Genomic DNA, 18,859 nt, shown 5'->3' on the forward strand with positions numbered 1-18,859 from the left:
TTACTGCAATGCAGATGAATTTATTCATTATGGATGCAATTGACTTCAGTGAATTCTATCATTAGATGGCAGTACTTTCTGCTTTGATATGTTATTTTGCATGAAAAATCTTGTGAATAAACAAATAACCCTTGAAGCCAACTGTTTTTGGAAGTTGTTTTAAAGTGGATGGTGGGAGTCAGGAGGAAAATAAAACAGGTGTGTTAAAATTTTTTAAGTTAGGTGTTTCGTAGAAACAGTTGGAAGGATAGATTAGACTAGATAGAAAATAAAGTAACATTAAAGATAAAGTAAAAATTTGCGAGAAAATGTAAGGAAGAAAATAGATTAATGTTAGAAAAGGGAAACCAGGGGTGAGTTGTAGTAGTACTATTTCATGCATATATATGTAAGATTTATATTTTAAATGCATATTTTAATTGTACAAAATTAATATTTCATGAATGAAGCTTTTTGTGCCATCTGTACAGTTCAATTTTTGTAGAGGTAGTCATTGTTTGACCATCATGATATGTGATCTGAAAACATTAAATAAACTTAACAGGGAAGCTGACATTTCCCTTTGTGAGAATAAGTTAAGGGTTAATGTGCAAAATATGGTACATTTTAGTCTATTCTCTCTCTATTTACTTTTTCTTTGTAAAATATATACACTCCTATAATAGTTAAGATGTTTGCTCCACTGCATGCTATCAATAAACCAAGCACTGTAATAGACTTACAAAATATTAAATTACTTTATGTCAAGATAAATGTATATCTGAACTTTGGAACTGCTTTGTAAGTACAAGGTAAAGAGGTGTTTTAACTACAGGGATATATATTTTCTAAAGACAATGTGTAATTATTAAATTTTTGTGAATTATTTTTATAGTTGGAACATATTATTCATCCAGCTATTCTTACTTCACTCAAGGACAATAATAAGCCCACCACATCTGTAAATGAACGCTATCCTAAATGGGAACATCAAGTGGGTAAAACCCATCGAAAAATTTTTAAAAACAGCATAGCAGGCATGCTACTCAATATTATGTTATTTAATTAGAAGATTTGAATCATAACATTTATTCATTTGCCCCAGTGTCATTTAAAGGATGCTGCTACTCCAAATATGAGTTGTCAAGGGTAAATGCAGCAATGAAACTTGAAAATGGATGTAGATTTTCAATATTATATTCACTAGGCACAAATAATCACTTTTAGCAGATTTTGCTCCATAAAGATAATCCTCAATACAACATCATTAAAAAATAATGTGAAAATAACTTGACAAAACACTTTGAGCCAAGTAGTAGTAAAAATGTTAGAAATTAACATGTTAATGTTGCCACTAATGTCAGTTGTATTTGCTTAATCCAATAGAAATTCGTGTGGTTTGCTTGAATATTCTATCATTTGAATACACTTCGTCTGGTTTGTTCAGATAGCTCCATTTGTATCATTGATGGTTGCAGATGTGCTGAAACCAAAAGTAATTATCACAACACTATAATTCTGCTAATTTACAAATTCAGACAATTACAGCATCATTTTTTTAAATAAATAAATCACAGAGAATATGGAGTAAAAGTGTGAGAGTTATCATTCAGATCTAGTGTGCGACATTTTGTGTTTAATGACAGTTAGCAAAATACCACATGAATCTCTCTCAATGTGCTTCTATGACAGAAAATATTTATGATGTAGTTCTTCTGAAATGAGATATTCTATCAGCATCCATAATCTATGACATTTAAAATATGAAGAATCATTACCAAGGTTATTTAAAAACATGTAGCTTGCAGTGTTAGAATTCTAATTTAATTATGATTTTTGTATTATTAACAAGAATTTTATGCTATGTCAACTGTTTAAATTTAATTGCCTATCCAACATTCAAAACATGGACCCAATTCCTCATTTATACCATCTATAAAAATAATTTATCTAAATTTTATTATTAAAAATCATACATCTGCACACATTTCCAGTCTTCACAACTTGATTTCCAATTGTCATGTATTTGTCACACATTGTTATGGACAAATATGTACATAGGAATTCAAAACAATAAAGACTTGACACAAAGGGCTGGATTTTAAGGAGCCCTCGAGATCAGGATCCATGGTGGAGGGGCCTGAAGATGGTTCCGGATGAGGCCTGCCAAGGACCTCAACGGCAACAGGGCCTGGCCCGATCCTCCTGGCGACGGTGAGGCATTGTGGCGATTTCCCCGCCGCTGGGCATCGGGACCAGAATTTGAATATTTAAATCAATTAAAATAATTAATTTAAATAAATTTACATCATGTAAGTTAAATAAACTCCTGATGTCCCGCTGCGATCTTCGGCCCGTTGGCCGGTACTCCCCGTGCCTTCGGATCCTCGTCCAGGGAAACGAGGCGCGGTGGGGAGGGGAGAGGAGGTAATGCTATCAGTTCGGGGGGAGGGGGGGGAATGGAGTCAAATTAGCATAATGGGTGTAGGGGATGGTGGGAAGGGTTGTAGTTTAAAATTTGTGCAGTTTGTGGTGGGGGTGGGGGAGGTCAGAAGGTAAAGATAAGTGCTTTTTGGGGGGAAAGGGCAAATAATTAATTTAATTGCTATTGGGGGGATGGGAGAGGGGCAAAAGAAATGTATTTTTTAAATGCAATTAAATCTATCTTTAAATATTTAAATATACCAGTAGGGCTAACTGCACACAGGCAGCTGATGTCATCACCAGGGATGGACAGCCCGCCCCCTCCACGTGATCGGGGGTGGGGGGGTTGGCGGGGGTGCGGCCGAATCGCGGTGGCTCTTTGGCGTGCGGGCGGACCGAGATCAGCGGTGAGCTTATAAAATCCAGCCCAAAGTGTGACAAATGCATAACAATAGAATAATCAGCTGCTGAAGTACAGAACACAACCATCATTAACTGAGAGAGAAGTTTGAATTTGGTGAGAGTGGAATCCTCTGGTAAGTAGTGGGTGAGAAGGCCTCAAACTGAAATTTAATTTAACATTCATAACTTAACATAGAAGTTTAAAAACTGTACAAGAAACTGCAAGTTATTTAACAGAAACTGCACAGGAAAACTAGAAGATGTAAAATTATTAAATCAGGAGACAGAAATAAGAAATGTGTGAGGGAAACTGGTAGAGAGCGAGGAGTAACCTTAGTGATCAAGGATGAAATTACTTCATTGACAAGAAAGGATATATGAGAGGAAGCAAGCTGTGGAGACTTTATGGGTAGAATTAAATAGAAAAGGATTTAAGGCTGTTGTGGGACTTGTGTATCGCCACCTTCCTCTCCACCATGGTAGCAGCTGTGAAGTGGCGAAATGTATAAATGCAGAGATTAAATAAGCATATAGAAAAAGCTGAGTGACTTTTATGTAGGATTTTAACTTTCATATAGATTGGGGTAAGCAGACTAGCTTACGGCAAAAAGAAAAAAAAGACTTGCATTTATATAGCGCCTTTCATGACCATAGGAGCATCCCAAAATGCTTTTCAGCCAATGGAGTACTTTTGAAGTGTACTCCCTGTTGTAATGTAGGGAATATGGCAGCCAATTTGTACACAGGAAGCTCCGACAAACAGCAATGTGATAACAACTAGATCATCTGTTCTTGTGATGTTGATTGAGTGATAAATATTGGCCAGGGCATCAGGGATAACTCCCCTGCTCTTCTTCAAAATAGTGTCAAGGGATCATTTATGTCCACCTGAGAGGAAAGACAGGGCCTCAGTTTAACGTATCATCCAAAAGCACCTCCTGACAGGATAGCACTCTCTCAGTACTGCAATGGAGTGTCAACTGTGCTCCAATCTAGGAATGGAAATTGAAACCACAGCCCCTGACTTAGAGGTGAGAACGTTACCAACTGAGCCACAGCTGACTATTAGGGCAGACATTTCCCAGCCACAGCTACAGGGGCAACTCTAGCAGCAGCTGTCTTCTCCATAGTCACAGGCAGCCGGACAGAACAGGGGGATGGACACAGGGCTGCACCTTGAAGGAGAAGATATCCTCAGCACAGGCTCTATAGGCCAAGGGTCAGCTTCCTAGACCTCTCTGTACAGCAGTGCCTCCATATGCTCAAGCTCTCGCAATAGGTGGCCACAGACATCTGCAGCCTCTTGAATAAAGACCTCCACCCAAGAGGAGCAGGTGGCAGGTGACCATTACTCGTGGCTGTCAAGGTGACCACAGCATCATTTTTTTTTTTTATCACCCAGGTCCTTCCAGGGATCGATTGGTGATATCTGTAGGATCTCACAATCTGCAACCCACAACTGCATCAGCCAGGTCACTGATGCCTTGTTTGTGGGGTCTTCCAACTATATCCACTTTGAGATGGATAAAGCCAGTTAAACCTAGTGGGCTGTCGGCTTTGCTTCCCTCACAGGATTTCCACACGTCCGTGGTTGGGTGTAGTCGGGGGGAGAGGGTTCAAGGATGCTCCATGTGGCAATTAAGGTGCCATCAGAACAGCCAGGTGCTTTTGTTAATTGGAAGGGCTTCCACTCCCTTAATGAGCAGCTGGTATGTGACTACCACAAGAGGATTATGAAAGTATGTGCCAGTTACGATTAAGTGAGGAGGTTTCCCTCTCCTTGTTTGACAACAACAGGTTTAATTCTTTCTTCAAATAGATGTACTGGCCAATTCAATAGTTGCTTGATTATTTACTTGCTATGATCATAACAAGAACCAATCGGACAGGTTTTCTTGAGTTAACAAAGAAAGAGGTTAACTTTACTGAACATAAACGGAATTAATAAAATAATAAACAACGTGCCAACTTGCACTCTCATACACACATAAATAGGTTAGAGTGGGGAGAGGTAGATTGGTTGAGTTAGAGTCCATAAAAAAAGGTGTACAGTTTGTGGAGTTTGGTGATTCGGCTGGCTTCCAGCTGAATTCAGTGGTCCTGAGGCTTTTAATTTGAAGAGGTAGATGACTGGTTTGGTGAGTCTCTTGGAGATAGAGATGCAGATGATTTCCTCTAACAGGGTTTCTGATTATAGCCAGAGTATGCAAAGGTGGTAAGTCAACAAGCTTTCAAGCTGGAATGGAGAGAAAGAAGGACCCCCACTTAGCATCTCATGTCAGAATCCAGTTGCTTCTCCTCTGCTGCAGAGAAAAACATCAGCTTAAAACCACAGGTGGGGAGGGGCTTGTCACATGACAGTCACTCAGTCATTCAAACATAGCAGTTAGCAGTATTTCTCTGCTTGCTTAGAGAACTGGTAGTTCCTTTAAACTTTCTGGGTCTTAGTTCCTACTGGGGACTGAGCAGACATTTTGTCTCTCTCCTCACAGTCCTTTGCAGTGTAGGATACAGCGTAGCAAACTATGCGATCAGCTTAAGCTGAAAGGATGACTTTGCTGGCAGTTTGTCTTTTAAAAATGTCTTTAAAAAAATATATAAATTCAGATCCCCAATCAGTGGATGAAAGAAAATTATCATTCAACAAAACACATTGGTGTAACAGCACCAAATATCCAGGAAGCTGCCTTTGCTAGTTCTGCAGGTCTTCTCTTCACTAGACAGTCTCAGAGGTTGACTCCTCGAGGACAAGGGACACCCACCCAACACCTGGCTGATGACTCCAATGAGGAACCCTACCATAGAGGGACAGGAGCCATCTCACCATCAGGGCAACAATAGAGCAAGCTCACCGGCCAAAAGGTTGGTGACGAGCCTGCATCTGTTGGGCTGGGGGAGCCAAGCCGGGGGTTTTCGCTCCCCAGGCCTGTAATTGGCCTTGGGTCGGACTTCCACCTCCTTGAGGCAGTAAGTCCTGCCTAATGGAGCTGCCGGCCAACCATCAGCAGACCGGCTGGTCTTAGTCCCAGCAGCGCCACTGGGAGCGGTGACCACTGTTGGGACAACACCCAACCATCGGAGGCAACAGAAAGGATGGCCCTGGAAAGGAGGAAAGTTTTTGGGGCCTCACCGGGGACAATTGATCGGGTCTCATGGAGGTGGGGGGGGGGGGGGAGGAGGAGGGAGGAGTGTTGTGCATTGGGGGTGTTTGGGGTTTGGTGGGCGGCCCTCCGTGGTGCACAGGTTGCCTGATCAGGAGGGCACCCCCAGTCTGCAAGAAGGCCGCCCGGTTTTACCTGGCAGTGTTCTCGGGGCCGTTTCTTGCCACAGCTGCGTTAAAATTGCAGTGGCACAGTAGGATGGCACAGTGGCGCAGTGGTTAGCACCGCAGCCTCACAGCTCCAGGGACCAGGGTTCGATTCTGGGTACTGCCTGTGTGGAGTTTGCAAGTTCTCCCTGTGTCTGCGTGGGTTTCCTCCGGGTGCTCCGGTTTCCTCCCACAGCCAAAGACTTGCAGGTTGATAGGTAAATTGGCCATTGTAAATTGCCCCTAGTGTAGGTAGGTGGTGGGAATATGGGATTACTGTAGGGTTAGTATAAATAGGTGGTTGTTGGTCAGCACAGACTTGGTGGGCCAAAGGGATGTATCTATAAGTAAATAAATAAATAAACGGCATCCCCCCCGCCTCCCACTCAATTTTTCAGCCCCCCTGCCACCAGCCCGTTCATTGTAGGGGGCCATAAAATTCAGGCCATGGCTTCAGAAAACCAGGACTGGAAATTAAACATTGCAGGGTATAATTTATTTAGAAAAGATAGAGAGGGATAAAGGGGCGGTGGAGTAGCTGTACTTATTAGGGATAACATAATGGCAGTAGAAAAAAAGGGATGCAGCTATTGGTAAGACAAAAATAGAATCCATAAGGGTAAAGATAAAAGATAATAAAGAATCAATCAGACTAATAGATGCAGTATACAGACCACCTAATATTGGAAGGGATGTGGAGGAAGAAATAAGCAGAGAAATTAGGGAATTGAGTAAAAAATATAGAATAATCATGGGGGATTTCAACTACCCTGATATTAGAGTCATAGAGAGATACAGCACTGAAACAGGCCCTTCAGCCCACTGAGTCTGTGCCGACCATCAACCACCCATTTATACTAATCCTACATTAATCCCATGTCCCCTACCTTCCCTCAATTCTTCTACCACCTACCGACACTAGGGGCAATTTACAATGGCCAATTTACCTATCAACCTGCAAGTCTTTGGCTGTGGGAGGAAACCAGAGCACCTGACAGAAACCCATGCAGTCATTTGGGGAGAACTTGCAAACTCCGTACAGGCAGTACCCAGAACCGAACCCAGGTTGCTGGAACTGTGAGGCTGCGGTACTAACCATTGCGCCACTGTGCCGCCCCAAATCAAGAAAAGAGGTAGGTAATGGAGATAAGGGAATGGAGTTCCAACAATGTGTACAGGACTTCTTTCTAACCCAATATGTAAAATCTTGCTTGATCAACCTCATTGAATTTTTTAAGGAGGTGACAGAGGGAGGAGACAATTTATCTGGATTTTCAAAAGGCCTTTGATAAGGTGCCCCATAATAGACGAATGAATAAGATCAGAGAATGCGGAGCCAGGGGACAAGTGGCAGAATTGATTGCTAGCTGGCTTCAAGACAGAAAGCAGAGAGTGGGAGTATAGGGTAGTTATTCAGAGTGGTTGAGGGTGGGTCATGGTGTTCCACAAAGATCAGTGTGGGAACAATGCTGTTCACAATTTACATTTCTAAATTTGCAGATGACACCATTGGCAGGGGTGGCGGGGGGCAGTGGAATAGTCAATACTGAGGAGGACTACAACAAATTACAGGAGGATGTTACAAAACTTGAGAATGGGCAAATAATTGGCAAATGAAGTTCCACATAGATAAACGTGAGGCAGTACATTTTGATAGGAAGAATAGGGAGGTTACTTATTTCTTGGAAGGTGAGAGTCTTGGTGGGTTAGAGGAACAAAGGGATCTCGGAGTACAAATACACCAATCGTTAATAGTTGTACCACATGTTAGCAAGGCTATTAAAAAAGCAAAACAAGCGCTCGGCTTTATTTCTAGTGGGATAGAATTGAAAAGTAGGAAAGTTATGCTAAAACTGTATCGAAACTTGGTAAGATCACATTTAAGAGATTCGAAAAAGGACAGAGAGGTACTGGAGAGGGTGCAGAGAAAATGTACATCGATGATACCAGAAATGCAAGGGTATGCATATCAGGAAAGGATGAACAGGCTGGGTCTCTTTTTCTTTTCTTGGAATAAAAAGGGCTGATGGGTGACCTATAAAAGGTCTTTTAAATTATGACAGGTTTTGATGGAGTGGATACAAAGAGAAAGTTTCCTCTTGTGGGGAAAAGCATAACTGGTGGCCATCAATATAAAATATCACCAAGAAATCCAATAGGGAATTCAGAAGAAACATCTTTACCCAAAGAGTGGTGAGAATGTGAAACTCGCTACCACAGGGTAGTGGTAGTATAGATATATTTAAGGGGAGGCTGGACGAGCATATGAGGGTGAAGGAAATAGAGTGTTACGCTGATAGATTTAGATGAGGAAAGACGAGAGGAGGCTCAAGTGGAGCATAAATGTCAGCATGGACTGGTTGACATGAATGGCCTGTTTCTGTGTTGTATATTCTGTGTAATACTAAGTAAACATAATTTTTTTACAAATATATTAGGAAAAGGAGGGTGGTCAAGATGCATGTGGATCCCTTGTAAACTGATAACAGTGATATTGTAAATGAAAATGAAGAAATGGCAGGCATGTTGAGTAATTACTTTGCGTCCGTATTTACAATAGAGGAAGAAGTCCACATACTGGGTATCCCAAGAAACATATTAAATCAGGGATGGGACCCCCAAAATTAATGGAAACAAAGCAACAGTAATGCAGAAAATAATGGTACTAAAAGAGTGAACAAATCCATAGGACCAGCTATTTTCAATACCAGGGATTAAAGGAAGTAGGTGAGAACATTGCAGATATCCTAACTATAATCTAACAAAGTTCGCTTAATTCAGGAACCATTCCTTTAGATTAAAAAATTGATCAGATCATTCCACTATTTATGAAAGCTGAGAGGGGAAACCAGAGAATTATTGATCATTTAGCTTAACATTTGTTGTCTGGAAATTACGAGTCTATAATTAAGGACTGGTTTCAATCTCACATTGAAGAGCTGGAACCTGTCATAGCAGCTAAGCGCATTGCACTGCTGGAATACAAGAAAGCCCCCAGCGAGTTAACATCCGTAGCACTTAAAGCTGCCAGAAGCGCTGCACAAAGAACAGCCAGGCGCTGCGCAAATGACTACTGGCAACACCTATGTAGTCATATTCAGCTGGCCTCTGGCACAGGAAATATCAGAGGGATGTATGATGGCATTAAGAGAGCTTTTGGGCCAACCGTCAAGAAGATTGTCCCCCTCAAATCTAAATCAAGGGACACAATCACTGACCAACGCATGCAAATGGACCGCTGGGTGGAACACTACCTAGAACTGTACTCCAGGGAAAATGTTGTCACTGAGACCGCCCTCAATGCAACCCTGTCTCTGCCAGTTATGGATGAGCTGGACGTACAGCCAACAAAATCGGAACTCAGTGATGCCATTGATTCTCTAGCCAGCGGAAAAGCCCCTGGGAAGGACGGCATTACCCCTGAAATCATCAAGAATGCCAAGCCTGCTATACTTTCAGCTCTGCACGAACTGCTTTGCCTGTGCTGGGATGAGGGAGCAGTACCACAGGACATGCGCGATGTCAATATCATCACCCTCTATAAGAACAAGGGTGACCACGGTGACTGCAACAACTACCGTGGCATCTCCCTGCTCAGCATAGTGGGGAAAGTCTTTGCTCGTGTCGCTTTAAACAGGCTTCAGAAGCTGGCTGAGCGTGTCTATCCTGAGGCATAGTGTGGCTTTCGAGCAGAGAGATCCACCATTGACATGCTGTTCTCCCTTCGCCAGCTACAGGAGAAATGCTGTGAACAACAGATGCCCCTCTACATTGCTTTCATTTATCTCACCAAAGCCTTTGACCTCGTCAGCAGATGGTCTCTTCAGACTACTAGAAAAGATTGGATGTCCACCAATGCTACTAAGTATTATCACCTCATTCCATGACAATATGAAAGGCACAATTCAGCATAGCGGCGCCTCATCAGACCCCTTTCCAATCCTGAGTGGCGTGAAACAGAGCTGTGTTCTTGCACCTACACTGTTTGGGATCTTCTTCTCCCTGCTGCTCTCACATGCATTCAAGTCTTCAGAAGAAGGAATTTTCCTCCACACAAGATCAGGTGGCAGGTTGTTCAACCTTGCCCGTCTAAAAGCGAAGACCAAAGTACGGAAAGTCCTCATCAGGGAACCCCTCTTTGCTGACGATGCTGCATTAACATCTCACACTGAAGAGTGTCTGCAGAGACTCATCGACAGGTTTGCGGCTGCCTGCAATGAATTTGGCCTAACCATCAGCCTCAAGAAAACGAACATCACGGGACAGGACATCAGAAATGCCCCATCTATCAATATCGGCGACCACACTTGGGAAGTGGTTCAAGAGTTCACCTACCTAGGCTCAACTATCACCAGTAACCTGTCTCTCGATGCAGAAATCAACAAGCGCATGAGAAAGGCTTCCTCTGCTATGTCCAGACTGGCCAAGAGAGTGTGGGAAAATGGCGCACTGACACAGAACACAAAAGTCCAAGTGTATCAAGCCTGTGTCCTCAGTACCTTGCTCTAGGCAGCGAGGCCTGGACAACGTACGTCAGCCAAGAGAGACGTCTCAGTTCATTCCATCTTCGCTGCCTCTGGAGAATCCTTGGTATCAGGTGGCAGGACCATATCTCCAACACAGAAGTCCTCGAGGCGGCCAACATCCCCAGCATATACACCCTACTAAGCCAGCAGCGCTTGAGATGGCTTGGCCATGTGAGCCGCATGGAAGATGGCAGGATCCCCAAGGCCACATTGTACAGAGAGCTCATCACTGGTACCAGACCCACCGGCCGTCCATGGCTCCGCTTTAAAGACGTCTGCAAACGCGACATGAAGTCCTGTGACATTGATCACAAGTCGTGGGAGTCAGTTGCCAGCATTCGCCAGAGCTGGCGGGCAACCATAAAGGTGGGGCTAAAGCGTGGCAAGTCGAAGAGACTTAGCAGTTGGCAGGAAAAAGACAGAAGCGCAAGGAGAGAGCCAACTGTGTAACAGCCCCGACAACCAATTTTATCTGCAGCACCTGTGGAAGAGTCTGTCACTCTAGAATTGGCCTTTATAGCCACTCCAGGCGCTGCTCCACAAACCATTGACCACCTCCAGGCGCTTACCCATTGTCTCTCGAGACAAGGAGGCCAAAGAAGAAGAAGATAATTAAGGACTAAGTGACTGCACACATTAAATTTTCTGCTGATTAGGGAGTGCCAGCAGGGATTTGTCAAAGGGTATGTCATGCCTGAAGAACCTATTTGAATTGTTTGAAGAGGTGACTAAAGTCGTGGACAAGAAAATATATATATGGATGTTATTTATATGGACTTCCAGAATGCATTTGATAAAGTCCCTCATAAGAGATTGTTAGCTAAAGTTGAAGCCAATGCAATTGAAGGCAAATTATTGAACTGGTTAAGAAATTGCTTGAGTGCCAGGAGGCAGAGAGAGTAGGGATAATCTATTTGGGAGGATGTGACTAGTGGTGTCGCACAATATGTAGGAGAATTAATAAGGTAGGTAGTTGTTGTATTTTCGTTTGGTAATTAGTCTAGCTTCAAGAAATTCTTCAGTCAGGAGTAATTCGAACATTAACCTTTATTACATTATAACTATGTACAGCTTCACACCAGTCTGTGCGACTCCTCTGAAGCCACGTTGCATCTCTCTTCAAGTCTCTCTCACATGTGATTTCTTACATCATCATGCTGGGAGGTATTCTTTACACATTCTCAACATTAACTCTTTCAGACCCTTATACTACAATAGTGAGTAAGTATTTTGCTCATCAGTGAGTCTAGGACTAGGTGAAGTAACCTAAAAATAAGGACCAGGCCTTTCAGGAGTGAAATTAGGAAACACTTCTACACACCTCTCCTGAAATGTATTTATATTATTTACTTCAACTACTTCCGGTGCTGGCGAATTCCACATTTTCACTAACTGTTTGGATAAAGAAGTAATTGAAGTTTAATGCTCCCTTCCACAAACAGCAATTGACACTTGATGAATTGTTAATTTTAAATATGAGATTCATAGATTTTTGTTAACCAAAGATATTAAGGGAGAGGGGGCAAAGAGTTAAGGAGTTAGATCGTAGATCAACCATGATCTCATTGAGTGGTGGAACAGGTAGAGTAGCTAAGTGGCCTACTTCAGTTCTTGTGTTCCAATGCATATGGATAATTTTCAGGATTATTGCGCAATTGGGTGGCTGCAGAGAATGTTTCCAAGCTGTTTCATCCAGCACAGCAACTAGTTTGATTTTATTTGACAAATAATTTTCCTGGTAGATAAATTGATTTTAAACCTATAAAGTTTGAAATTTGTTTAAAATATTAAATCTGCATCTTGGAACCATTTGAAATTTTATGGATGAACGAAGGTGATTTTTTTCTGGACTTGCATTTTCTGTTGCCAAATTATATGAGACTTTTTTCATTTAACAATGTATGAAAACAATGTGCCAATAAAACTAAATATATTTGATCATATGATCATGGATGTTGACAACACAATGTTCATTTACCATACATTTAAAAATGAGGACTTTCATATTCCAGTATGCATTTGTAGGTGGTACAGTGAATAGAACTTTTTACAACAACATGTGTACAAGGGTGCAGGGCCCAATATTAAGTGGCAGTCACAAAATGAATTCTTAATCAGCCACAGGTGTTCCTTTCTCAGATAACTTTTGATTGCAGCCTCTTAAAATGCAGTAAACTAAACTGTGAAACAAACTTTGGTGCTTGAATTCAATAACCATATTTTCTGAATCAAAAGGTAAAATGTAAAGTAAGGACAGGTCTGTAGAAGTCCATTCACAAATATCCGAGCAACATTGAAATTGGAAAAATGCATGATGCAAAATCAATGCTGGGTCACTGTAAATAATGAGCAAGAATGAAACATAATTCTAAAAGAGCAGAAGTGGAAGAACATATGTACCAAAGTGCTAACTTCAGGATTGCTGCTACAAACTTTCATTTAATCTGTGAACAATACCCAATGGAAATTAAATACTACAATGGTTCACCAAGATGTAGCAATCTCTGTTGTGTGAATTTCACTTTTCCTGACATTAGTTTGAATCTGGCATAAAATCAAGGGGATCACCAGGTGTCCAGCAGCTGTGGTGCCATTAAGCAGGGTAAGCAGCCAATCACATTAAAGTATTCTCACAGACAACAAACCAGGAAATAAAATGCCAGAAATTTCTCAGCAGTAGTTATGAACCCAGTATGCCATTAAAAGCCCCGTTACATCTCATTCCATGAGGTGTAACTTTTTCAAGGGTTTTTACAGTGAGGCTAATGGCGTAAAAGTGATGATTCTGATCAATTCAAAGATTTCTAATTGATTGCACTCTGCAGGGACTTCAACAGCGCACACTATGGAGAAGTACAGAATCACTGACAGGAACTTCTGGATTTCTGCATTTAACTGCACATGTGCAGACTCCAGAAGCTGTAGTCAGTTTCTGAGGAGTAATGACGGCACATACTGACAGTTTAACCATCATTACAATTGCAAAATCCAGGCCATTAATAATTTTTCAGTAGTGAACTACTTACCTTGTTAACAAGTTCTCCTATCATTCCATTCCATTTTCCATTATTTTGTAATTTACCATATTGATGATCAGGAGCTTGATAGATTTGATATTTGAAGCCGAGATGCTCTGACAAGGCATTCAGAACATCGACAGAAAAACCGCAAAATTCTTTAGGTTGACCAAATATATTCTCTGATACCATAACAAATGGAGGCACCTGGAAAGATTAAGAAAAAACATTAGTCATTGCTGAGGCTGTCAAGCCATATCTCAAATTTTGGGATAAAAGATTTAACAACAATTTTGCAGTGAAACCAATGATAAAATTCTACCCAGAGGGTTCAAGTGGCAGTCTCAGAAACAGAGGGCAGAACTTTGAGCTGCCTTTGGAGGCGGGCACGAAGGCAGGGGAGGGTAAACAAAATGGGAAGGGTCACCATTACTGATGTTGCCTGGGCCCCCTGCCATTTGGTCTGGGGCGGGGAAGGCTGAGGAAGGCCTTCCCACCCCAGACCAATTGAAACCCTTAAGTGCCCTCCTAAGGGCCTCTTCCCGCTTCCACCTCAATGTTGTTGAAGGCAACGGGGTTGCTGCCACAGAGAGATGCTGCCAGGTAAAGCCCAGTGGCTTCCTAGTGGGGTCGGGATGGGTGTCCCTCCTTTGGGGGCAATCCAGGACCCCTAGAGGGCCCCCCCAGTGGTGATCACTTCTCCTATCCCACCACAGAAGACCCCCCTCCACCCTCAACAACACCCCTCACCCTGTCACTGGGGCTTGCCTTACAGGCCCCGGTGACCCCAACCCCAGTTATCTCTCCCAGGGTCTTCATCACTTTTCTTCACACTTCATACTGCAGGGCCTCCTCCAGTACTGGCAGTGGCCACTGTTCCCATTGGTGCTGCCAGTACCTCAGAGCTGCCAGCCCTTCAATTGGCTCGGAGCTCTGGAGGCAAGAGCTCATCCCTTAAAGGTTAATTGCCTGCCCACCGTGGAATTTCAACAGGGGTCTGAAGGAGGGGCAAAGTAGGTTCTCCCCTCGCCTTATGGCCTGCCACCGGGACCACTGTTGCTAGAATAAAATCTGGCCTAGAAGGCCCCACTCCAATAATCGAATATATAATTTGGGGTAATAGTTCAGCAATACACTGAGGGAGTGCTACATTTTCAGAGGTTCAGCTTTCATTTGTGACATTAAACTGAGGCCTTGCCCATCTGTTCTGGCGGTTCAGGTGAAGGTTAAAGATCTCATGTAAACTTTCAAAGACAACCACAATGTTAGTCTGGCCAACAACATGCCTCAACTGATATAGTCAAAAATAGAGCAACTGCTTATTCATTTCATTGCTGTTTGTGAGACAATGCTGGTGCAAAATGGCTGCTGCAATTGCTTATATAATAGTCTTCACTTCAAAGCAATAAATCATATATGAAGTGCTTTAGAACACATTTGGGAGACATGTTAAGGTGCCATATAAATGTATGTGTGTTCTTTCTTTATCTGCAGTTTCAGCCAATTTACTGCCCACAGTTTTATGTTTAAAATTGATTGACTAATGCATTGCTCAGCAGGCACAGCACTTGACAGTTTTTTCTCCCCCACTGAATAGCAACAGAAACAGAATATGGTTACCTAATTTCACCACACTGTCTAATTCCCCAAAATTCAGGGGTCACACAAGGCACCAATATGGTCATGCATGCCACTGGATACAGTGTAATAATGTGCATGGAGGAAAAAAATGTCCAGTCTGTCAGTGATCAGAAACACTGAATCACCCCTCAGAGCAACAGTTGCTTCATAAGCAACCTTTGTAATGCATTCATTGAGGTAATCATCTGTTTGCGCCCCTTCAACTTTGTTGCCAAGCAGTCCTTTCATTCTTTCTTTAGCAACAACCAACATGGTCTCCATTCTGCTCTCTAGGGTCTATTTCTGCCTTTCCTATCCCTCAAGTAGGTGTCTCTCATTCTTCACCTCATAAACCAGAGTCAACAGTCTCAATTGTTTTGCCTCTTCCTGTCCTGTGTGCCTGTTCAGCAGATACACACTGGCACAGAATTAGGAAAGCAGCCTTTGTGCCAATTCTTTATTGCTTGCAATTCAGTACTCTGTGTTTAATGAACTGAAATGCTTGAGTTCATTTCAAGCATACTCCTGATGAAAATGTCACATTTGATGTAACAAATATTTCAACGTCTACCAGAATTCACTAGCTCTTCCGTGGCATTTGTTCTTTTTTCCTGTATGTCTAATTGGAATAGGAGCCAAGAAAGTATTATTTGTGAAGGAGCTTTTCTTTTACATTTACATTTCTTTGTCATCTTTATAGAAGTTTTTTCGTAGTGTTTTTGTTAGACTTTTTCCCCATATTTTTGACATTTGAAAACATTTTGTGGGCCACTTTTTTGTCTCTTTCAGGTTAATTTGATTTCAAAGCATCTCAAATAGTGTAACCAAAACTGCACACCATACTTTAGAATTGGCATCACCACTAATCTGTACAATATCAGTATCCTGAATTGTAGTTTGATGCCCTGCAGATGCACTACAGTACCCAATTTACCTTAACTGTTCACAATTCTCTCACAATGACCAAATGATTTTAGAATATGATCAGTGACCCCTCCCAAATGTGTTTTCTTTTCAACCACACGCAAACAACCCTTTCACGTTTTCTTAAAAATAAGATTGTTTCATGCCATACGCAGGTTGAATGTTACCTGCTCGTCTATGTATAACTTTATATTCATGCACATTAAAATCCATCTGCCATTTCACAACCCATCTGCACAATTGGTGCAAGTCTCTCCGAAGACAGTCAATCTTTTTTCCACTCATACTTGCTTACAGATCAGGGTTGTATGCAAATTTAATAATCATATAGACAATCTGTTCCATAGCACTTACAGATAATGTAAGTAACAACAATCTCAGAACAGATCATTGTGAAATTACACGGGTTACCTTTTTCCCAGCCAAACAATTTTCCATTCATCACCACCCTCTGTTTTATGTTGCAAATAGCATTTCTCAGTCTAACAAGACAACCTGTTAACTCATGAATTTGCAGAATTTTATAACAGAAAGAGAAACATTTTGCTTATAATGCCTGTGTCCAATCTCGAAGCAAGCTATCTAATGAAGTCCCATTCCATTGCTCTAATCCAAGAACCTTAAGCTTGCTTACTAACCTCACATGAGGAACTTTGTTAAACACCTTTTTAAATGCAAATAAACTTTATCTACTGGATAACCCTTGTCTACTAGCAGGCTTATCCCCTCAAAGATTTGCTTTTTATCACACCTATGGCTCTTGATATGCTCATTTATAGCATCATGAAAAATGCCCTTGGACATTTTCGACCATTTTGGTTTGGATTTACTAGCTAGGTCATGTCTTATTACTTTCTTGAATATTGGACTGGCTATCCTTCACTCCTTAGGTAGTTCATAATTTATGAAGATTTCACTACTTTCCTCCTTTAATTCCCCGATGTATTGAGGACGTATTTATAAGAACTTGGTGGATAGTTAATGTTTCCATTTTTTGCACCACATTTTTTTTTTTACTAACATTTATACATGCTTGGACCAATTTTCCTGCCTTTTACTATGACTGGAATTTGTCCACAGTCCTCCTTTGTGAAAGTTGATGTGAGGAATACAGTCATTTTATTTACCATATCTTAAACATCTGTAGTAGTGTTACTCAACTTATTATTTAGCACATCCACTTGTCCTTTGATGTTCCTTCTGGCATTAACATGGTCTTTTTAAATTTCATTTGCTGCATTCTCTAATTTGACTCTACTTCCCTCACTTTTTCTCTAACTTTTTTAAAAGCCTAAGTTGTCCTTTGTAGGACTCCTAGTCCTTCCTATTTTTGCTTCTATCCTGTAGCAAAGTTTATGTACAGGTTCAGGTCTTGCTATGCATTTTTAAAACTGTAAATATATTTCAATCTTTTGTTTCATTTTTAATTATGACTTTCATAATTAATATTACCTTATACATTTCTCATATTTAAAAATGTACTTTCTCAAAACACTGTGTCACTACATTATTGATTTTGGTTTTCACTGACTGCAATACCAAATCAAACATTGTCTTTAGGTATTAGGTGCTCACCAAACTCCAGCCGATCAATTTTAACTTACCAAAATTGTCATTAACAGCAAAGTAACAGCCTCAAATTGGAATCAGTAGATTTACCCCACCCTGTTAATGCCAACGTTCTGCCCATTGCCACTTTTACAGGTGCCTGCTGCTGGGCAGCTAACGTGCCTACCTGTTTCGGGTAGTAAGCCACATTTAAAATGCAAATCAAGGGCTATGATATACTTTGAACACCAATTGCCATTTTAGGACAGAACTGGTTCGAGCATGCACCATGCACTCTCCAACCAGTTTTAATGATGATACATGAAGAGGTGCTGAAAAGGTACATCTTAATAAATTTTGTGGAGCTAGCAGGAACAGAAGTGCTTCTTGGATCTGGATCACTGTCATCGCAGCATCCCTCTGACTCACTGCAGGACCTATCTGGTTGCTGACAGGGTGGCATGGACAAGCAGCTGGCCTCTGCACCATCCAATATTGGGTTGACTTTACGGGAAAAGATTCCATAGACACTCTTTTGAAGAAGAGTACATTTATTCTTGCTTTGTAGTGCCATGGTGCTGCTTTTAATTACCACTTCCCGTGTCATTGTCATCTTCCAAAGAAATTTAGACAGCACCTAATCACATCTACATTTCTCAAAGAACTTTGTAGCCAACAGATCACTTTTGAGGTATTGAGCTGAATTTTATCTAAACAGACCCAGGTGTAGCCGAGAGGTTGGGACCAGTTTGGGAACATGTTTGTCTTGAACTGGGCTTTGGCATGGCTCTTTAACTCAATATGGTATCAGCATCCTACTTCCAGGTTTTCTGACCAGAGACAGCGGGTGGGATGTGTGTAGTGTTTGATTGATCTGGATTTAATTGTATTAGTCTGTCCACTTATCTGTGCTTACTGTGCTCGATTGTTTAAGACTTCATCGATGTGATATGTGGGGCAGTCTTTTTCAGAGAGTGAGGTGCAACATGTATTTACCGTCACAAAAAATAAAGTCACTTTAAGGAGTGCTCAGTCGAGATTGCAGGCATCTCAGTTTCACTTCTTATTGATGTTGGTGCGAAAGTATCTATTTTGAGTGACAAACTCTACCA

At 41.6% G+C, this 18,859-nt stretch overlaps 1 protein-coding gene across 2 annotated transcripts in view; it reads right to left on the minus strand.

The window, feature by feature from the left end:
• Nucleotides 1-18,859, minus strand: part of LOC137375605 (glutamate receptor ionotropic, delta-2-like) — a 629,010-nt gene that overhangs the window by 161,868 nt on the left and 448,283 nt on the right. For both annotated transcript variants that reach the window (XM_068042974.1, XM_068042973.1), the window contains one exon: nucleotides 13,665-13,862. In XM_068042974.1, coding sequence (XP_067899075.1) covers nucleotides 13,665-13,862 — 198 coding nt within the window. The remainder of the gene's footprint in view (nucleotides 1-13,664; nucleotides 13,863-18,859) is intronic.

This window comes from Heterodontus francisci, chromosome 12 (assembly GCF_036365525.1).
Source record: "Heterodontus francisci isolate sHetFra1 chromosome 12, sHetFra1.hap1, whole genome shotgun sequence".
NCBI classification, from domain to species: Eukaryota; Metazoa; Chordata; class Chondrichthyes; order Heterodontiformes; family Heterodontidae; genus Heterodontus; species Heterodontus francisci.